Raw genomic sequence first — 24,348 nt, forward strand, 5'->3', positions numbered from 1 at the left:
CAAAACTCAGTTTCGTAAAGAGCTGTATCCGCTACTCCGTCACAGTTTTGTAAAATATACTGAATTAATTTTTTCCGTGTACTATAAAGCCTTGATTTTTCCCTCCGTGTAATTGTAAGAATTAGATTACTTTGAATATAGAATTACGGTAAAGTAGAAAAAAATTTACTTTTTTTTAACTCTCAGACTGCGTATTTTTGTGTTTAAATTCGATTCTTTGCACAGAAAAAACCTGAACTCAAAATGATAGCGTATGCTACTCATTTTGATATGCAGCAAAAATGAGTCAGGTTGGTGGCGCCACTGTCTATGTCGTTTAGCATTGACTCATTTTTGCTGCATATCAAAATGAGACTAAGTTTTTTCTGTGTGGCCCAACTTCTCAATTTACTTTTTATTAAGGCGGGAAACTCGTGTAAATGCACTTTTTTAAATATTTTTTACAAAAAAGTAGTAAGGTTTATTGAATTGAAATAAAGCATACCTTAATGTGTACAATATTAGCTATGTATAATAATTTTCTTAATTAAAAATATTACGTCTCCAATCTCAACCAAAATCAAAAATCAAAATTTTTATAAAATACACAAATACGCTTTGTATGACGAAGAGAAAATTAAAAAAAAAAATTTATTTTGAAATTTGGGACAATTTAAAAAAAAATCAATTTATTTTTTTATAAACAAACTACAAAAAAAAGTTTCATGAAAATCGGTTAAAAATTGGCTGAGCTTCATAGCACGGCGCGTGCCTTGAAGACGTTATGTGTTCGAAAATAACTATTGCATTAAAACCAAATTTTACTATTACTTGCTTATGGTGCTTGCTAATGACAATTAATTTAATTATATTGACATGAAAACGAAAGAACAGAGCTATCTCGTGCGCATCGTCAACTACATTTGGTAGCATTTGAAGTTCTACACTTATGAATACTATAGATATTTATACTTCGAATTATCGATTAATAATGTAGGATAATATTCTACAGATAGTAAACTAAATTTAAAGCAAGAAAAAAAAATTTTTACAATTTTTTTTACACGAGTTTCCCCCATTAATAAAAATAAAAACTATTCTTCTCCCTTGACTCTGTCATTGTAAAAAAGTTTGATGCTAATGGAGAACGCACATAATATATTGAAAAACAGCATTCGATTGAGATCAAGCAGAGCATTAAATATCGTTTATTACTTTAGAATATGTAGGGAAATTAAGAAGAACAATAAAAATTGGATTTCTCTTAAATATTTAATTGAGAAGGTAACATATTCTCGTCATTCAGGCACAATTTCTTTCAGAATTTTATCACTGTTTAGAAAATAAAAAGTAAAAACAAAATTCTAGAATTATAAATTTGTTTTACAATCGTCAGAAAAGAAGAGATCGAGGAGCTCAAGCCTTTTATTTATATAAAACTTCTTAAGATTCAATCATGTCGATTTCATTAAATTCTATAAACAGTAATTGAATTAATATGTGTAGGTATAAATTTCATTAAGTAAATAATTATCTACTTTGTATAGTGGCATTTATGAATAGACTATCTCTTGGTTTAATCAATAACAAATGATACTTTCGTAATATGACAATGGCATAATGAGACGATTAGAATAAAGCCTATTTGACTACAATAACTCGGCAAGAGCGACGAAAGAGACGCAATCTCTTTTTGTCGCGATTATGGTAATCCAGCTTCGGTCTTGTTTACTTTTCTCTTCCCTACTTTCTCCGTACGTTTAATTGTATATAATTACCTTTTCTAATAAAAGTTATCAACAATTAAAAAGAATCTGTTTTAATAATTTTTTCATTTTAGGAGTTTGACCAAAATTCTTGAGAAGAATCAAACAAATAGAGTTTGAAAAAATGTATTTTATGAGTTTCTTAATAAATTAATTAAAAGGATTGTAAACCATTATCAGATGTAAAAATTTGAAGATAATTTAGTTATTTTGTACTCACAAACCCAAAGGTCTTGAGTTCGATTTCTCATGCTTGTGAGATTTTTCAAAATTATTTTTAAATGTTTTATATACTGCATCGTTATCTTAAATATACTATACTGAAATAAAAAATTATTTGGATCAAATACAACTATTTCTTCCAAATAAATGATTTACTTGTCTATTATTCGTTAAATTTGTATCTGAACCAAATAAATATTTACTAGACCTAAATATTTTATTTTATTGTAACTAATAAACAGTAATTTGGATCAAATTTGAATTACTTAAAAGTTAAAACAAATGAATATAGTAATTGTAACAAATAAATAATGTTTTAAATCAATTATAAAAATTATTTCATTCAATAATGTAAGTTTTTTTATTCAAATAAATATTTATGTTTACAAATAAAATGTTTGTTTTGAAATACCTAACTAAAAAAAATTTTTGAACTAATAGTATTTGATTATTTAACATGAGTAATTGGATTAATTAAAACTAAAATGTCTTTAATTTTGAGTCAAATAATACTTTATTCAGCTTAATGACAAAATTTATATGTACCAAACAAATTATTTTTTGATCAAAATAAATAGAAATTTTACTTAAATAAAAATTTATTTAACTCAAGTAAATGTCTTTCTTCATTCAAATTTATATTTTATATACTGATTTGATTCATGTAGAAAAAGGTCACGTTTCAGAAGGTAAAAAAATTAAACGAGTGACAACTGCATCATCTTATAATAAAAATAAATATTTTCCATAATTGTTTCTGCATACGCCTGCACGTTCTACATTAACTCTAAGAGGCTATCAAACCTATTTGAGAAAATTTTAGTGAAATAAATAAATTAACTGTTTGAAATAATACACTATTTTTGTTAAAATCAATAATTTATTTCATCTAAATATTCTTTATTTGTTTTCATGAAAAAATGTATTAGCATTGAAAACGTTTAATTAAACAGTTTATTATATTTGAATCAATAAAATTTACTCGATCTAAATAAAATTTATTTGGTTTAAATATACATAACTGAAGTTATTTGAATGAAATATATCATTTTAAGACGCAAATAAAAAATACTTGATCCAAATGAGTATTTTGAAAATAATTGGATTTAATTGAACAAAATAATTTCGTTCAGTGAATCGGTTAGGTACAGCGTAACGGTCTTGTAGGGTGCTAGTCAGTTTCTCTGAGAAGGGCCACATCAGAGATAGGTTATTACCCCATCGGACCTATATTTTAATTTTTGCATGGAACAAGATATTTTACGCCTCGTTATAACATAATCTGTCCAATAAAGTTGAACGTCTCGAAGCTGTACATTCGTCGGTCTTAAACGACGAACTTTACGACCTACTTTAAAAATGGTGGTTGGCAAAAGTCTTCCCTAAGCTCGTTCATTTTCTGTCGTTCATGGATAGAAATATTTTGTAAAGTTTTAAGACTGGAAAGCAGGTAGCACGCGTGCTCTCTGTCCTGGGCATTAGTCAGCCCGTCGCGTCAATGCGATCCAACGTTTTACGAGGGTTTAATGCCTCCGAGGTGCATTCTAATTGCGCCAATAAATCCCAACGGGGCATCGCGAGGTATGAAGCTTCTCAACACTTATATATATTAGTAAACCATGCAGAAACGGGAAATTAAGCACCCAACAGCAACGACAAATCTTATCGCAAAACCGACCAACGACCTTCAACTTTTGATCTACTTACTCATTTAGTAAAACAACCATTGCGACTTTAATATCATAAAATTTATACCAATACCACTCTTGAACATACTAAAATAGTTTGGGATGTTCCCGAGAGATAAAGTGTCGTTGAATCTCGCATGGCAGAGCGGGAAACTATGTTCACTCGTCATTCGTACAATATAGACATAAAATTACTACAAATAACGTTAATATCAGTGATCTTTTAACGCATGGGAATTTTTGGAACTATAACTATAATTCGACTTTATAGGTTAGAGTTACAAAAAAATATTTTAAATTACACCGAAAAAAAAATTGGTACCCGTTCACCAAAATTTTACAAAGCGCAGGGGTTCGTTAGAGTGATTATACAGTTTCGTTGGTAAAATTAACTTATAAATTTTAAGTTTTGGTCACCAAAAAAATTAGTTATTTCAACTAACTTTCATGGTACTCCCTTGTGAAAACTTGATAAATGCTACCCACAAAAATAAGTATAACTAACCTGTTCAAAATAAGTCACAATAAATATTATAGTTATGGTTCAGGTATTTCCAGGTAAAACACTCCACAATGTCCCACTCTCTAAATCTGAATCAGTAGAAATTTTACTAATTCAATCAGTACTTTTCATTTTAACTAAAGTTTCAGTTATTTTTTGAAATTTACTAATATAATTAGTGAATATGCAAACAATAGAAAATAACTTATGTAAATCAGTAATTTGTATATAACATAACCTTTAAAATTAACTATTAAATCAGTAGATTTTGTGGCCGCCGCCGTATATTTATATTACTGATTCAATCAGTAATTGATATTTTACTAATTGAATCAGTAAATTTCTACTAATTGTCAGTTGCTCAATTCTCGCTATGGCAATTAGTAGATTTCTACTGCTAAACAGTAAAATATGACTGATTCAGATTTAGAGAGCAAAAGAAAGTAAGGTTAGGTTTCGTAAAATGACTTTAAACCGTGTACACCTAAAATATTCTTTTACTAAAAACATTTCACGTAATGAAAGCACGATTTCTAAGCACGACTTGTTCATTTTTAAGAACAATTCTTCGAGTTTTAATGTTTTGCTACAATGTTTACATGTTTTTTCATTTTACTACAACTGAGTCAAACTGATCAACAATCTTACATCTGTTATATTTTTTAATGTTTTACTTTGATAATTAAGTACTGAACACAACACGATGTCCCTACGACGCGCAAGACAAGTGATACTATATGCAATTCATCTTTGAAATGACAAACATGGTCATTTTTACCATAACTTTAGTGATTAATTTTATTATATATTTTTAAGTAGGTTGATATAGTTAAATTTACCAAGTATCAGTAGTTAAATCAACAAATTTACTTTTAATCATTTACATGGGTAAATTTAACTTCATAAATTTAATTCACACTACTTTAAATTTGATTAATAGAACTCAAAAAAATTTAACTAACGAAATATAGTTAATTTTATAGCATCATTTTTTTCGCACTGAGAAAACTGTTTGGTATCATCTACTGAAGTTTGGTTCTCCAAACCAAATTTTTTATTTGATATATGTGCAACTAATCCGTTTGGTTCGGGCTACTAAATTTTTTCGTTGAATCATTTTGTTCGGTCTACCGAATTTTTTGTTTTGCACAACTAACTTATTGTTTTTAAGCAAACAAAAAATTTAGTTAAATGAAAAAAATTTTTTTCTTTTCTCAACCAAATTATTTTTTGGCTCACACTTATATTTTTTATTTTTCACTTAATTTTATCACTTTTGTTATCCTCTTTTATTCTTTTCGCTTTATATTACCTACCACCCTATGTCTACTTAAATTAATTTCTATTGCGGAAAAACCTAACACTGCTGGGGATCGAACCCTCAGACTACGCAACGCAAATCAAGAACGCTGACCACTACACTAAGAATCCTAGTGACAATGTGAGTGTAAATTATTTTCATAAAGTATACAGGCTGGAGAAAAACTTCCGTTCTTTTAACAAGCTTTATTCTCTCTGTTCGATATGCATCACTACACACACTTTTTTACCGAATTTCTGAAACACATAAAAATCCCGAAAACACTTGAATAAAACTGGACGACACGAAGAGCGAAGCATGATTAACGTGTGATATCCGTAAACAGAGAAATAAGCCATATTTACGAGAACAGCGCATGCGCAATTGAACATTCAGACGATTTGGTTTGGAGAACCAAATTATTCAGTTAACAGACGCAAAAGCTTGAACAAAATTTTTGGTACAGCCAACTAAATTTCTCGATTGATTGCTTCTTTCGTTACTGTTATATCAACTAAATTTTTGTAATCTTAACTAAAAGTGCTCAACCAAATTATTTTATTAACATTACATTATTATTTTTCTCAGTGCGGTGTATACATAAAAAATCACATATTCATTTATTATGCATTTTTATATTAAAACATTTTAAATGTTTACAAATATAAAACTTTCATAAAAAAATGAAATCAGTCTAGATCATCCACCAAAGTATATATATGTATATACTTAAATGGTCTCTACAATAATAATAAGAAAGTACACTGGAGCACCACTTAAAAAGACATACAGGGATTTACAGAAAATAATTAGTTATCTAAGGAACTAATCATTCACTTTTGGATAGAGTACATTTCTAGTATGTATAACATTTTACTTATCATTCTTTAAAGAATTTAGAACAATCCTAAAAATATTAAAAAGAGTTAAAGAATTTTTAACAATTTATTATTTAATATAGTTAATATTAAACTGTTTGGCCTATAAAGACTGCACATTTCACGAATCTTTAGTTGATAGTTCATGAAACTGCAAGAAAATTTAATTAATTTGAAATAACTTTTCTTGAATTAAGAAAATTAGTGGATCAAATACGGACAATTATATGGTTTTTTTTAAAAAATGATAAGACAAAAGTATTACTTTTTGAATGACTCCGTACTGCATCAAGAAGTTAATGAAATATTTAAGAACTATTTTTTTCATGCAACTGATTGAAAATTCAATTTGGGTCAATTTTATGTGAAAATTTTTATATGAACGGGAACTACTTCACTTTGCGTTACCCTACGCAGGTAAATGAAAATATATTTTATCGTTTTATGATCATAAGTGAACGTACAGGTATTATGCACAGCCATCTGCATTTTTTGTTTTGCTATAATGATGTAGAATTTATCCATTTAATATTTAGAACATTAACTTTCCTTATCACATGAATGTTAGTCATAGAGTCATTTGCCCAGTTCAACAAAGCTCCTTATCAGAAGTTTTATTTCGATAGTTAATGAGATAAAGTCTAAGCAGAGGGGACACTGTCAACAAAGTGTAGGAAGCTTGGATGATAAGGCCAACAATTATTACGTTTGTGAGAAAAAGGTAAACAGTCATGACACGTGTAGCTTCTGTATACACATAGCTTTGTAGGAAATGTATATATAATTTTTAGTACATATTGAATACTAAATTAATATTTTAACAATTAACATATATATATATAATGTTGAATATCATATAGATACATTTTTACAATAAATATGTGCATATACTTCTTTGATTATGATCAACAGGTAAACTAGTCGAAAACATTTCGAGACGCATGAATATCCCCCAAATCTTAAATATGTCATAAATCTCATTTGACCTAATTTCCATTTAACGTAATTTACGTGCTGCAGAAATGTCACCTAACAGTATTTTCAAATGGTATCATTTTTAAGTAAAATAATTTTCATTTGGTATAATTTTAACGCAACAAATTTTGTAATTGGCATAATGTTTACTTTACATAATTCTTGTTGTCACAAATATTATGTAGTATTTAAGTTTATATAGTGTTCAACATAATTCTCATTTTATATAATGTGTTTTTTAAAAAAATTTTATTTCTTTTTATTCATACGTGATATATTTATTGTTTGTCATAACTTTTACCTGACATAATCAGTGCTCATTGTAATTTTTTTTAATATAATATTTATTTAAAATACTTTCCTTATTAAATAATTATTAAATAGTATAAATTTTATTAAAAATAATTGAACCGCCGGCGACAAAAGGTCTTAAGGCGAGGTTTGCATTGGCCCCTGGAATAGCTGGAAATTCGCTGAACGCGGGGCCAACAAATAAAATACCTGTTCAATAGGAATTATTCTTGATAAATATTATGCCTTATAAAATTATGATTCAAGAGTATTATGATAATTATTAATTACGTTAAATGGAAATTAGGTCAAATGAGATTTATGCCATTTGTGATTTGAAGGATATGTATTTATATTTATGCGCCTCAACATTTCCTCATAACAGCAATATATATTTGAATGGACACTGATGGTATTTCCAACAAAATGACATTCACTGATACTTTAGGCGTTTATGTGGCTGTTTAATTAAACAGGAGGGTTAGTTTTCATACATATTTTTCTAATTCAAGCTTTCTATTTATTTTAAAGTTTTATTGTCGCAAAAAATTTTATCCACTCGTGCTGCAAATCATAAATAACTACATATTTTCATGAAAAAAGATAAATTATTAAAAATAATAGAAATCAGTTCCAATTGACGAGGCGTGAATAAGCGAAAAATGGGCTGCGTCTCGTTTAGAGGTTAGGTTTAAAAAAGAGCACAACAATGCGCAGCAGGGTACCACGTGTGCCGCATCGCAAAGCGCACAGCGGTATTTTGGAGGGCCCACAACGGGATAATGAAAGACCCATGGAAAAGATCGATTTATACAACATGACATAAAACGAGCATTCTTATTTTTATACACTTCCCCCATTCAGACTCTAAAAATCTGCGCATTATATAAAATGTGACAATCAGCACGTTTACTTTCAATATTTTGAATACATATTTTTTGTGCACGTTGATTAAATAAAAAATTAATTAACGTTATCAAAATATGTATAGCAAATTGAGATAAAAGATTTATGAAAGTGCGAAAAAATGAAATTAAGATTAATATTATAATGTGGCAAGATCATGCACAATAAGCAGTGAATAATATAATCCTTTTGTCATTTAAGTCCTACCACGCCTCTCTCTAAAAAAACAGAAAAGGAAAAAGAATTCATGGGGTCTAATGGTTCGAAAATGGCCACAAGAGGATTGTCACCTGCTTATCTAACAACCCTTTTGTATTCCATTCATCGACGTCAACCTTTTAACTTTCTGGGCATTCTTTATATTGATCCAGAAACAGAATTTCTCTATATTACACTTTAATTAAACGTTATTTACTTATTTTTAATATATGTAAGAATTTATAGAGAGACTATTTCCTAAACCAATAAAGAATTTTTCTTTTGCATAAAGACTACTAAAGATTTAAGATAGAAATCCATGAACAGGATAAAATTGAAATAAACTAAATTGCTACGATTATACCATATCACCAAGTTGATGTCCATTTTTATTTATGTAGGCATGTACAAATAATTTTCATTGAGAATATAATGATGCATATCACTACAGATACTTAAAAAGTATATAGTAAATTGAAATCTGTGCGTTTTGTATGAAATCAACATTAACATTAGAGATAGTTTATTGAAGGAATACTAATTCTTTTCTTGAAAAGTTTCAATTTTTTAAAAAGAATTTATCTTTTAATATTCAAATATAAAATAAATGAAGAACTTGGTTTTTTGAATTATCAGTTGTTTAAGTTTTCCTTAACGTAGACTCATAGTTAATTATTATAATTGTTTAAAACTTAACATCGTGATTTAAGAAATCATTCTGAAACAAAGAGACATCATTCCAACAGTCATGTATGTATATACAATCTTATAAAATTAGCTGCTTATCACTGGAACGTAATATTTTCATTCTCGATAAGTACTTCGGAAAAATTTGTTTACAAGTCAAATATGAATTTAGGACGCTCCAGTAACACGGTAGCTGTGTTAAAGAGAAGCTATAACAAGATAGCGATAAGGTAAGCTCCTCACGTGGGATAAAGATGCTTGCTCTACGCAAGACAAAGCAAACTAACAATTATTAGTAGATAATGAAAAAATCATAGTTATTAGAAAAAATGCTTACTCAAAAGTTTTTCATTTTTATCTCTTTAATAAAATATTAGAATAATTTCGTTAAAAATTATTTCTTACTTTAATAAATATCAGAGATAATAAAAAGATTAATGATTATAATATTTTGGTCAACGTGATTTTTCGTGTTATGAAAAATATCTATATACCCAACATCTATTAGAAACAGTAAATTCTTGACATCATAAAATCCTAAATGTTTTTTTTTTACTTTCTTTTGGCTTGAGAGAGATTTTAGAATGCTCCAAGAATATTTCTTCTCGGTTTTTTTAAATCTTGGATTCCTAATTCGAATCCAAGAGGCAAGTTTTGCGCGATGAATCAATCTTTCTCGCGAGAGGCCTCGAAGAATATACGCTTACGGGTGCCTAGTGGAATGTAGACGGTGAAATGGTGCGTCTTAAAAGGTCCCAAATTGTTTCGCGGCATGGGGCCGTGGCTCGGATTACAAATGTGTCCTTGAAGTGTGTGCGGGTATACCCTGACGAAATGGAATCGAAAATCTGAAAATGAGGACCTAAAAGTTTTCTCTATACTATAAATACTTGAATACACACACATACATACATAAATATTACTACACCACATTGTTGGATTGTCATTCCTCCAGGTTATTTTTTGCTTAGTCTGGTCGTACAAGAACGAAAATATTAAAATATCAAACAAATGTACCTATATACATGTATTAAAAGAAGAAAAATTCCAAACTGTCTAGAAGATTTTCATATGTAACTTCCTGCCATCGTGTGGGGCTATTCAAATATTACGTGATATATCTTTAGGGGTGGTAGGGGGTTAGTCAAAGTATCACTCTCTATTTTAACTTAATGTGCAAACATAGGAAAAAGTAACACGTAGGGGAGAAGGGGTATAAATTACCTAAAAAAATTATATCACGTAATATGTGAATGATACCTGTTAATATTAATGTAATAATGTATCTTTACTTGAAAGAAATATATAAACAATAACATTTTAATAACTAATATTTGGAAAACGTTAGATTTTAAATGTTTTTTCTTTTGTTAAAATTTATAAACTATTTTGCGTAAATAATTAAACTTTATTATTCTTAAATTTATTTCAAAGTCAATTTCTTATGCAATTAAAATAATTTTCGATTTCTTTCATTATATATGTATTCTATTGTTTAAAGCATTTATAACATATTTTTTATAACTTTTATCTTTTAGAGAAACATTTTTATTGTTTGCTTCTACAAAACCCAGTGGGCAAAAAACTATGTTAATATTCCAAAAACGTTTTTAGAAGGTTTCATGTCAGCCAAAAAATGTTCTAGAACATTATTTGAACATCCATGTTCTTAAAATGTTTTATAACATTATTTGGCGAACATGAAACGTTTTAGAAACGTCCTTAAAGCGTTTTTAGAACGAACATGGCTTTTTGCTCACTGGAAAATGATAGTGAATACATTCAATATTACAGAAAATGACATAAATTAAAAATAAACATTCATGAAATTAAACGTTTTTCAAATATGTGCACTCTAAATCTGAATCAGTGAAAAATTCACTGAATTCAAATCAGTAACTCAGCTTTCTTTAATTCACCAGTGGAATTTCACTAGAAATCAGTAAAAAACAACGGATTCTCAGTGAAATTCCACTTGTGAATTAAAGAAAACTGAGCCACTGATTTGAATTCAGTGAAATTTTCACTAATTCAGATTTAGAGTGTGGTTAAAAGATTAACAAAACTGCTTCATTTAGGGCTTAATCTACTTAAAATTTTGTTTCCTTTAAAAAAATAGAAGAAATATTTTTTATATTTCTATTTTAAAAACTTCTATAAACATTTCATCATATCAAAATAATTTTTCGTATCGTGACAAGTTATTAAGCAATGTAGAATATATAAGTTTAAATTTTTTTAAAGATTCCTACCAAAGTTTAGAAAACTGTTAGTATATATATATATATATATATATATATATATACTAGGGGGCTATGCCCCCTGCGCGCTTCGCGCGCCAACCCCCATCCTCTCTTCCCCTCCTTTTCCCCACCACCACCCTAAATTTAAAGGTTATGTTCGTTTCAAGACTCTGAATATAGCCGCAAGTCCCCCTCTCCCTTCTCTTCTACCCCCCCTTCTCTTGACTTGCGGCTATATTCAGAGTCTTGGAACAGCGGCTTCGCGCGCCAACCCCCATCCCCCCTCCTCTCTTCCCCTCCTTTTCCCCTCCCCCCACCCTAAATTTAATGGTTAAGATCGTTTCAAGACTCTGAATATAGCCGCAAGTCCCCCCCCCTCTCCCTTCTCTTCTCCCCCCCTTCTCTTGACTTGCGGCTATATTCAGAGTCTTGGAACAGCGGCGGCGGCGTTGGCGGCGATATCTTTTTGTAATATAGGTAGATATATATATATATATATATATTAATTATAGTTACGGTTATGATGTGACGACGAAAGTTTGGTCCTGTTTTTTGACTAGATTGCTTAACGTGGTTTAACCCGAACCCATCCCGAATTAAGTATCAAGTGTCGAAATGAATTCTGCAAATTAAATTCCTATAGAAACAGATTCCACACTTGTCTATAATATATTTCATGTTGACACACTTTAAGAGGACTACAAAATAATGTAATTGATGATCTAAATTGCGAAAAAAATCAAAGTGTAGTAAGATAGAGAAATATGAATGGACTACTTGTTTATTTATTGTAAAAGGTTTTTTTGAGTAAAAGAGTTTTGGAGACCTTTATGCAACGTAGAATACTATTGTCCTTATCATCCACAAGTTATAAGCAGTCAGATTGTCTTTCAGATTCAATCAAAATTTTGTAAGGAGTCTTTTAAATTTTTAAATTTTTTTTTCTCAAAAGATTCAAAATATAATAAGTTAAATCTTTTAACATGTTTTTATGTATATCTAGGACAATAAAAACATTAAGCTACACTGAGAGACCTTTTGCACCGTAACAGACTTTCGACAGACGGCTGCGGAGCATTCTAGCAGTCAGCTATGAAACTACGTTTTTGGTCTGCAGCCGTACAATTTTTGGAGCGTAGCTGTCCAAAAAATTGACGGCCGAAAGGTTCATTTTCATTTTTGGGCAGTCACGATACAAAATTTAGAATGCAGCGCACCAAAACCTATAGTGGCGCTGCAGTCACGCACGTAGTCCTGATGCGGTGCAAAAGGTCTCTCAGTGTATTATCTTAAAAAATTATTTTCCTTCTATAGAGGACGCACTTTAAAATTGTATTGAAATTTGGCTGCCACCACTCGTGTATAGAAATTTATCGTGGCCGTCCTAGTGTTAGCCTATAGCTAGACAGTGTTTGTCGTGGAAATTTATTCTTAAATAACTGCAATGGTCCCTCAAAGTTCATGAGAAGTTTTTATACAGTTTTCCCTTTATTTCTTTAGATATGTAGCCTTTCTAGAATTTAGCTACACGGGAAAAAGAGAAACGTTGGATTAATACCGTTTTCCGATTGGTTCAACGTCAGTGGGCCCTGTCACGATTTCGGCATTGATTCAACAGACTTTTACTGTTGAACCTACTGTCCATCTATTGTTACAAGTAAGTTGATCCAACAGACACTGCATACAGCGCTCCTTGCCGTTGAACCAATCGGAAAACGGTATTAATCCAACGTTTTTCTTTTTCCCGTGTAGTTATTGTCTAGAATGCTTACTTGATAATTTTGCACAAGTTCGTACAGTAGGCTGTCTAGAATTTACCAAGATGCGGACTAGGATACCGTCATGAAAAATTAATATAAGTCCATCAAGCAGGTGTCACTGCATTCGCTACAGTAACTAGCTAGCAGACGATTCAGTCTTTGACAATCTTTGACGTGCATATATGCTTCTGGCTATTATTATATTATGCAATGAATTTCCATTGCAAGAACGCTTTATAATTGCAAAATTTTTTGTGTTGCTCAACCCTGACTCACGCGTCGTTTAACGCCATAACACACACAAAATAAACGCGTGATACAAACACCAAATTACGATTCACATTTTCATATAAAACATCTTAATGAACAATTTTAGTCAACTTACTTTGTCTTTGACATATTTTTTCTTTACTTAAGGGGGGAACACCAGTTGTAACTTTCGAAAAATCGAATTTTTTTTTGTGCATTTTCTTAAAGTATACATATTTAGAAATGTGTCTGTAAATTTCAAAGTTGATCCGGTGAAAAATAAATGAGATATACAGAACACTGCAGCGGCGCGTCCCGTGGCTTCATACAAGGTGGCCAGCCATACCTGACCCTAACGACACATGGCCTTTTCCTATGATTTAGAAACGGCAACCACTGCGGAAGAGTTATTATATGGTCCAGGAATCGATGACTCTTTGTAACTTGGAAACAAAATTTCTCCTGAACAAAAAAAAGTAAGTTGAAACTTTGAATGCGTTTTTCTCAAAATGACATTTTCCAAGTCGGTGACCACGATTACTCGAATACCATTAAACCGATTTATTTAAAATTTAGTGTGCTTCATTTACACATATAAGTCTAGTTCGTGATCGAAGGATTTTTTTTTTTATGCAAAACTTTTTTTTATATAGCTGAAAATCGACCGTATTTTTTTAACGAAAATCATACTTTTGACTTTGACAGGTCGCCAATTTGTCAAATTTTTTTTTTTTTTTAAATCCTTCGATCACGAACTAGATAATCTTATAATAAATGTAAATCAATTTCATTTTTGTATTTCAGACGAAGTATACTTGCAGAATGCTGGTCACCGCAATTCGCCTTTTTTCTTAAGGCGCCACTTCAATGGCTCATATCTCCAAAAGTTTTTGTTAAAAAAATTTTTTTTTTCTTTTAAATTACAGCTTTTTACATGTACTTTTAACTAATAAATAGTATTCTTTAAAAAGATTCATTGTTCTTTTGGAAAATATTCTTGTAAAAAGCATTATTTTTTGAGTTACAACTGGTGTTCCCCCCTTAATTGTTTTTTGTTGAGCGTATAGCACTGACTCGCAAAATACGTCTTTATTGTTCGCACACTTCATTGCAATACATGTGAAAGTTCACTGACATTGCTGACAAGTATACTTACACACAAATACAGATGGCGCTAGTGTAATAAAAAAATTGTAATGAATTTAACGTGAAAAAGTAACTTTAGTGTTTACAAACAAAAGCCTATAGCCATTTTAATTTATAAAATTAAATATTAGTTTTAAACTGTAAATTAAAGAGCCAACCCGTCATTGCAATATTACATAACATAATAATAATAATAAAAATCATAACAAAACTTAGTTATCAGAAGTAATAATTAACTTCCCAAAATAGATTCATTACGGCAGAAACTAATTTCATAATTGATTATTTTGTTTTTACACCTTTAAAGCGTCAATTTTACATATATATAGGGAATCACAGAATCGTCATAGGGAAGTTTTTTTCATTAAAACCTTGAAGATTAGAATTTAATTTTTGTTAAATTATAAAAAAATATTTTTAATAATATCAATAACTAAATTGTATGCTACGCGGAGAATTACCAATATACATAAATATTCAAAAATTAATTTGTACCCATATGTTTTAATTTTAACATAACCTTAGTTACTTTAAATTTTCATTGACTTTTAACTTTCACCAGAACGACGCGGTAAATGAGTAGAACATTTACCAGTTAATGTGCATGGAACTAAAAAATATATGTACTTTAAGGTAAGTTAAAATTGTGTCATTTTTATTTATGGAAGAAAAACGTGCGTACGAAAAAAGAATAGGCAGAACCTGAAAAGCAAAAAAGATGAATAACAATTATCTTCAATGTATTGTTAGGACGCGATGCAAATTGATATATTTTATACACACGTTGCAATAACATATCTCAGTGAATGAGCTGCAAATGACAATTTGGCACTATAACTATAGCATCGAAAACGAACGATAGGCTGAGATTTGAAACTTATCGACAAATCCTGATTTCTTAATCCTCTTTTACTTTTCTGTTAATTTTCTCCTTTTGTCTAATGTCTCAAATGATAATAAATCATCAACGACAAAAAAGAAAAATATGTAAATAAGAATTATATCTAGAGAGAATGACGTACCTGCTTTGAGAAGACGGCGATGTCCTCGTTAAAACTTTCAGACGAACACACGTCACCACCCGCGACTCCTGGTTCCCGAGGCGTGCACGTTGCCAACTCACATTTTTCGAAAATTAGGGCGAGCAATGGAAACAAAGGGTGCCTGTAACAAAAAATATTAGATAATAATTTTAAAATAATTTTCATTTCTAAATAGTCTAGCTTGCATATATGTATTCACATATACATATAACAATGTATATGTCAACCTGACAATTGCATAAAATAATTATTATATAAATGAATTACATATATGAAAATATAAATTTTATTTCTATAATTAAAACTAGAAGTAAAAGTTTTTTTGTAAATTATAATCTCAACTACCTAATAAAAGCTTCTGGTTGTTTCTGGATCTACTTTAAATGTATAAATTCCCACAAAATTGAACAACTTATCAGTATAATTATGTAATTATCTTCTTGTAAAGAACAACAAATTAAACATGGAGCACACAGTCGTCCGCTCAACGTAAACAAATTTTCAGTTTGATTAAAACAAAAAGTAATTTCTTTACATAAACTGTAATTTACAAGTAAAAGCATTTTATTTTAATAATATATTTATATGTATTATGATATTTTCTAATTTTGAACATAAAAATTTTTGAATAACGTCGGCAATGTCGATTTCAATTAACATTATAATTATGTAAATGTACCAAAACTTATTTTGTTTAATTCAATAAGTTATAAATTATAGTTTGATAGGGTCAGTTGGGCTAAATGAGGACAAGAGGTTTTGGAGCTTAATTTACAGTTTTAAAATTAAGTTCAACGTCAATATTTTAACCTCAGGTCACCTGCAAGAGGTTTTGAGTATTGCCAAGCTTTTATCTTGACAATTGGCAGCAAGATAAAAAAAGTTATCGCTCAATGCATAAAAACTTGAAAATCAAAGTCAAACTGTTTCAGTATTTTGTTTCGCATTTGAAAAAAAACAGAATTAAAAATCATACCAAATTTTTTTCTTATTCCTTATGACTCCTATAACAGAAATTCACTTGAATTTTTGATTTTTATCAATTTGGTTAATAATGACAAGCTGTCCCCATTTACCCTAAGTTTTCAAATTTTTGGGGTAAATAGAGACTTGGTATGATTTTTAATTCTGTTTTTTTTAAATGCGAGACAAAATACTGAAATAAAAAAAAATAAAAAAATTTCAATTTGTTCAACTATTATATATCTACTACAAATTTTTTTTCAAGTTATTTCATCCCTTAATACAGTAATATACTTAAGGAAACTTTTGTCCCCATTTACCCCGAATTTTATGAAATTTTCTAAATTTTGGGGTAAATGAGGACAGTCAGTTTCATGCGTTTAAAGCTTATCTAAATTTTTTTCTGCTGCATAAAATTAATCCTGAGAACGTAAATAACAACTTAAAAAAATAAACCCGCAAATATTACCTTTTAAAGGAAGAAACATACGTAATTTGTGAAAAATAGCGATTTTGTCCCCATTTACCCCAACTGACCCTATATTGATATCGCATTCATTTAAATTGAAACAATTAAGTAAAATAATAATAAAGAGGTGAAAATCTATTGTGGAGCGACATTCAGTCCAAACTTCAAAATTATATATATTCAATGTTTTCAAATTAGAAAGACACAGGGTTTGAAATTTCGGCTCTTTTTCTTTGAAACGCATTCTTCTTATGTTATTTTCCTAAATGAATGGTTTCGTTTTGTCGAAGCACAGTGTACTAAAATTGCAAGAATGAAACCGCAAGTCTTGCGTGACTTCTACTAATCGATGAAGTTTAGAAGAAACTGAAATTTGAAAAAAGCCGTCAGTAGCCGCTTTATTACAAGGCTTTTTGTCAAACACTATTAGTGTTACGAGGACGCAATTAGTTTAGACCAACGAGATACAAGAAACGAAATTCAGCGTGAAGCGTTTAAACAAAAATGCTGTTGAGTTTGGTGTTCCGGATTTGTCAATAGTGATAGAATGGGCTTCATTCGCAGTACGAACGAATTAACACACGGAAAGAAGTGGTTTAGTACATAGGGGGTACCGAGGTGAGTTGTGACATCGTCAATTTCTCAAAATTTATGGCCTTTAGAAAATTTTCAAAATTGTGGATATATTATTTTTTAATACACTACCGGAGGAAATTGTAAGTGCACGGAAAAAATTGATTGTCGTTTTCTATATATAATTAACTTATTACAATATCTATAATATTTTTCCTGTTATACCCTAGTAAAAAGTGAGGAATTGAAAATTTTCAATTCTCCTGAATTCCGTTTCTGTCCAATTCTTTTGTATTCATCTTGGGCAGTCGAAAATAATGCCAGTTGAATTCTTTTCAATTCCGTTTTAAAATTTTGTGCAGAAAAAAATTTAACTTTCCGAAGATTTGAACTTACGATTCTCAATGCCGGAGCTAAACAACTGTTCCGCATAGCTGTATCAACTGTATACTGTAGATATTTGATTTTAAACGTACTTGCTTCAGAGTATTATGGAATTCAAAAGAATTAAAAAGTAAGCGAAATATTAAAACCCATGTAAGTGAGTGCAGTGTTGCCGTATCATTCAAATAAGCGCGGAAAATTTGAAATTGAATTCTCACATGTATGACAAGTTGGCAACGCCGCCTCACTACTACATTTACAAACAAGTAAAATCAACTATACGCGGTTGGTCGCACGATAAGAGAATCCCTCACCAAATCGTGACATTTGTTGACTTTAAATCCAATAAAATAAAAATAACACTAAGTAAAAACGTGAAAACTGTTTTAATGTATAAAAGAAGAGTGCTGTGAAAGGTACTGAAATTATAGAATGATAATTTTATGTGATTTAAGAGAAATATATGAAAAAAGCAAATGGGTGAGGGATTCTCTCTCCGTTCGAGTGACGGAGGGTTAAAAAAAGGTATGAATAATGTTAAAAATAGTGCCCATGTTAATGCCTACTCGTTAACTTTCTGTTTCGGTCCTGGTGTTTCGGCAAATACGAACGACAGTAGATTTTTTGCCGTGCATTATTTGATTGATATCGAGTATTTTTTTAAATACTCGAAAACCCAGCAACATTTTTTTATTGTTTTTGGAATCCATGTAAAGCTTAGATTCCAAGGAATAATTAAGTGAACCGAAAATTTGTTATTAAAGTTCTATGGCATGATATTGTTTTTTTGTTTTAGTTTTGTGACTTTCAACTCATTGGTTGTTACTTAAGTACAATGTTCCGTAATGCGGCTTTAGAAGTGTTTGAAATTTTCCAAATTTTCGTGTAAAGTAATTTTTATAATGTCGAAATAACTTCACTCTCCTGTCAAATTAAGGTACTTGGTGTACTGTAAGTTTGTACCAAGCTCATTATTGTGGAAAATATATCACATTAATTGATTTTGACATTCGAAAGTATTTTCTCAAACTCTTTATTTTTTTCTTATATTTCTTTCAAAAATAATTATGAAAACTTAATTAATATTACGTTTTGACATTTAAAAAAAAGGAATTGAGTGCGCAATTAACCTAATTACATGAAAGCTGGAAATTTAATCTACTATAGTCGACTCTTTTTTATCTTAACCCTTTTCCCTTGCCTTTTCCGTAGGAGAAAGAGTAGTGCATTGTGTGCGCAAGGTAGCCGGTCGAGATTCGCAGCGTAGCGGACATAAAACGATTCGGAACGAATTTTGACAAATTGACGTAGCCAGCGGCACCAGCAATCGTCAGCAAGAAACTGTGTGAACTTCAGTCAAGGGGTATATGTTCAAATTTGCGCTATATGTATGATGGTAAATATTTTTTTAATTTCAAAATAATGACAATTTTTGCCTAATCGTGTGCATTGTTAATTCGGGTGAAGTTCCGAAAGCGTCTCACCTCCGATCTTAATGAAACTTGGTATGCTAACGTATTTTTGTGCCCTGATTACGAAAATGATAGTGAAAATTGGCGCAAATGTGATTATCATGGTAAAAACCATAAAAAAACACCACAAAATCATAGTTTTTTGCGATTATTTCGTAAAAAACGCTAAAATACGAAACATGTTTCAAATAAAAGTTGTAGGTCTCAAAAAATACACATTTTATGTTTTATGCATTTTTTACCAAAAGTCGTAATTTGCGAGATAATTTCCAAAAACCATAAAACATCATTTACTTTCATTGACATTCATTATTTGTATATGGTACACTTAATTTATATACATATACGGTCACCTTCAGTATTATAATATATCTTATTAGCGATAGTCATTTCTATATGTATGCTTGGCACTTTTGGTAAAAAATGCATAGAACATAAAATATGTGATTTTTTTTAGACCAACAACTTTTATTTGAAACATTTTTCGAAATTTTGCGTTTTTTACGAAATAATCGCAAAAAACCATGATTTTGTGGTGTTTTTTATGGTTTTTACCGTGATAATCACATTTGCGCCAATTTTCACTATTATTTTCGTAATCAGGGCACAAAAATACGTTAGTATACCAAGTTTCATTAAGATCGGAGGTGTGACGCTTTCGGAACTATATATCCTTAAAATGATTTCCTCGAAATTAAAAGATTATTCCTCTTTTTTCGTGTGCCTAGAAATTTGACGTGGCATTATTCGAAACGCAATAACTTATAGTGATTATAGCGTTCCTGTAGAATGTAATTGGAAGTACAACTGTTTAGATCTTGATTGCATGTTTAAAATGGTGAAATATATTTTATAGTACTTTGGTTATTCGGTTTTTGGTTTCATATCAAATTTGAATTGTACATTTTGTACAATTTAACCCAAAACTGTACTTCAATATCGTTGACGTCGAAGAAACAATATATGCCCATTTATCTGCCTATAAAGTATCCGAAGGAATAGCCAGCAAGTTCGCGCATGGAAGATGGTTATTTCCTCTCTTGGACCATCCCCTCTTTTTTGAATTACTGTTGTGGAGATACATATTATTCTATTTGTATTAACTGTCCTCAGTTTCCCCAACTGAATTTTACACGCATGTACAAGTTATTTTTAACTAATAATAATTGTATTTCTGCCATGAAAACAATGAAGAAGAAGAAGAAGAAGAAGAAAGTCAAGTACTTTTACTAAGGCGTGAATGGAATATTTTGTCGCTTTTATCAATAAAAATCAATCAATCAACTCAACATAAAATTATAGTCTCCTTCTTTTTATTGCTTCCTCATAGAGAAAGCATTGTAATACCGAAATTTTTCGAACTCGATATTTTCTATATTTTTATAAATATCTCGGATACTATATAAGAGCTAAAGAGATAAATTTTTTTTAAATTGTAGGTCTCACTGGCGGACAAATAATGAGAATACTTTGAGCCATATTAATAAAGATTAACTATTATTTTTTTGAATTTTAAAATTTTTGAAAAATCGTTTTTTGTCCATAAGTTTAAAAAACGTTAGGACACACGGAGAGAAATAGATGGTAAGAACTTATGATCTTAAGATGGTAAAAAGTAGATGTTATCCGGTACTATCATTATGCTACTCGGTACTATCAAAGATGTTACAAAAAGTATGGTTATGTTACCCACTACAATCAAGATGTTACTCCGTATAATCTGGATAGTAACTGATAGAATCTAGATTGCTGTCCGTATATGTAAGATGAAATATGGTACCTGGTACTATCTAGATAGTACCCCGTACCATCTATTTCTCTCCGTGTGCAACTATAAATATTTTTCTTTAATTTTGTAGAATTTTTAAGACGTATCTTTTGAGCTATTAGCGAACATTCTACTGATATTCTATCTAAAGTTATTGAATTTTTAGAAATTAGAAAAAACGTTTTTTGCAAATAAATTATTTTCGTTACAAAGTATATAGGTATATGTAAATTGATATAGTTTCTAGAAATATCTCGTTTCTTTTAAAGTTTCATCAGGAGTATGATGTTACTTTGTATTGTTTATGGTGCGACATTAAAACGAGCAAATATAAGTTGGAAGATGAAGGGGCAGGCTTTGACAAAAGTGCATGTAGAGGTGACAAATGACTGATGAAGGACTTAGGTGTTGGGTTGACGTGAACCGCAAAGGTAATGATATGATATACGATGGCCTGTTGAACATTGTTCTTAGAACCTGTGGTTTTGTGGTTTCCGTTTCTTAGCCCCCTTTTCCTGACTCTTTTACCGTAAATTTTAAGAATAATACATTAAGACTCGTTAGGCTTTAAAAAATGAACTACTTTATAAAAATAGCTTTTGAATTTTACCAGGTAACTTTAACTCGAAAAAGAATATTCATAAATTAAATTAAAGCTCAGCTATTAGAGTAATTTTTCTGTATGATGAACTTTAAATTCATGTGAAAATTACAAATATAATCAACGAAGAGTGAAAAGTGTTGCATAACTATAAAATGTTCTATTTGAATATTTTTTGAGTAAAAGAATTATGTTTGTTGATGATTCATTAAATCTGTGTGTATGGATTAAGAATGATGAAAGGTGTTAAATAAAGAAAAGTGTGTGAAAATATTAAATAAAAAGCTGAGAAGAGTTATTTATAAAGTGATGTCTTTGAATGAGGTGAGTAATCCAATCTTGGCGCCTAAAAGATAGGTTAGTCGAAAGCAGTTACATCTAGTTGTGCGTCACACTGAGGTCGCTTATCAATAAATTATCGCTCGGTTTCAATTTAGGGTCTTGGAGAGACAAATTCTGTTGATAAAGAAAATCCGAGAAAGTGAAGGGGACGATTTTCACAACTACCTTTTGCATTTCTCTTCCTTTATTCAAACCGATAACATTATAACAAGATGTGTCCACTTGAATTATATATATTATGCGTCCCTGATAAAAGCTAAGAGCTTGTAAAATATACTTTGCATCAGTATTTTTCAAATTCTTATATCATACTAACATTATAGTACTGGCATGTTAATGCAATAAATAAATATTAACTCACAATAAGTCTAATTTAAGAAAGAGATTATTGTAGGTTAAGTTATCATCCAGACCATAATTAATAATGAAAAAAATATTTTTCAGGAATTTCTGGATTAAATCTTGATTTATTTTTATTAACAAATCAAACGTTTCGACACCAACGTTGGTGTCCTCTTCAGTGATTTGTTAATAAAAATTAATCAAGATTTAATACAGCAATCCCTGAAATATATTTTTTTCATTAATAAAGAGATTATTGATACTGAGATTTTTTCGATTTTCAAATTATTTTATTGTTCGTGCCAGATATGATTTTATATTAGTTGAAAATGTATAGCAGTCGCGTGTACGGAAAGAAACCTGATCATAAAGAATGCGAAGGAGCTTAAATTGTATCCAGGCGTTCCAGGAAAGTTAAAATCTCCGCCCGGGCACACGACGAGTGGACAAATTACAGGTTTGCTGCGAAAATAATCAGCTTCCGTTCTCAGGATACATCAGAAATTGGAACATCTTTTACCGCGATAAATCATGGCAAATTGTAAAAAAGTTAAGGAATGCGAACAGCGATTTCTAACTCAAAATCAAATATTTAATTATTGCTTAATTATTATGTTAATGAATATTTGAGTATTTATTACTTTTTGACAAAAAATGACTGAAGACGACAGTCCAGTTAGGTTGTGCTCTTTTGTTTGTTCGCATTTGCTTCGTTCGAACAAGGAAATTATTAATATAAAGTAATAATTATTTACAATGCAAGTGTGTAAAGTTGCAACAACACCTCTAAAGTTAAGTGATCGAATTAAACAAATATAATGTTTTGAAAAAAATGCAATCACCAACTTTATACACAAGTATTATATAAAATCACTAGAAATATTTTTAATAAATATTTAGTTTTCATGTGAAAACTTACCCATAAATAGCGTCTTTGTCTCGTTTGTGGACATCCGGAATCGCCGCCGATGATGCAACTGCCGCCAGTACATTGTGAGGTGGTTGGGGTGGGGGAGGTGGATACTGGGGGTGGGCTGGTCCTATTGCTCCCAGATGTGAACTGTGGTGAAGTCCTGGAACACCTCGGGCACTGGCATGTGGATCTGGGTGATAAAGGCCTGTCCCACCCCCACCGCCACCCCCTTCGAGATAGCCCCCGTGCAGGCCATCGTCATACTAAAAAAATTATTCCAATTTTATTTTTAACTCATTTCTCTTTTCTTTTGTTGTAATATACATATTCCAACTCGACAAAATTAACATTCTTAAACTATCGAAAATCTTTCGATGAAAACTATATCTGAAACGGTTTTGCTCTAAGAAATGGGTCATTTTAGCTTGAAACAGATAACAAAAAAGTAAAGAAGAATGATGACAGGTAGACCAAATCAACTGTCACTTTCAATTACTGGCTGACGGGATGTAAAGTCGCAATACCCAGTAATTTTGTTGTAAAAACACGCGTGCGATAAAACTATTGGTTATTGACATAATATACTCAATACCGGTTCTTTCTGCTGTCATTCTTTTCTATTTGCATAAAGCGCTTCCGAGCGGATGGAGAAATGAAAAATTGGATAATTGCGTGACGCTAATAATTA

General features: G+C 30.3%; 1 protein-coding gene and 1 long non-coding RNA gene across 4 annotated transcripts in view; one reads left to right on the forward strand and one right to left on the reverse strand.

Annotated features, from left to right (window-relative positions):
* The window catches only part of LOC127282118 (homeobox protein homothorax), a 388,123-nt gene that overhangs the window by 354,422 nt on the left and 9,353 nt on the right, over positions 1-24,348 (reverse strand). For all 3 annotated transcript variants that reach the window (XM_051306201.1, XM_051306200.1, XM_051306202.1), the window contains exons 2-3: positions 23,667-23,923; positions 15,813-15,954 (exon numbers count right to left, since the gene is read on the reverse strand). In XM_051306201.1, coding sequence (XP_051162158.1) covers positions 15,813-15,954; positions 23,667-23,923 — 399 coding nt within the window. The remainder of the gene's footprint in view (positions 1-15,812; positions 15,955-23,666; positions 23,924-24,348) is intronic.
* LOC127282120 (uncharacterized) lies at positions 13,827-14,616 on the forward strand. The gene is made up of 2 exons (XR_007843145.1): positions 13,827-14,120; positions 14,449-14,616. It is a non-coding gene; the product is annotated as an uncharacterized LOC127282120 (long non-coding RNA).

The sequence above is a fragment of the Leptopilina boulardi genome, unplaced genomic scaffold (assembly GCF_019393585.1).
Source record: "Leptopilina boulardi isolate dan_hultmark-lab unplaced genomic scaffold, ZJU_Lbou_2.1 LbouV2_280, whole genome shotgun sequence".
Taxonomy (NCBI): domain Eukaryota; kingdom Metazoa; phylum Arthropoda; class Insecta; order Hymenoptera; family Figitidae; genus Leptopilina; species Leptopilina boulardi.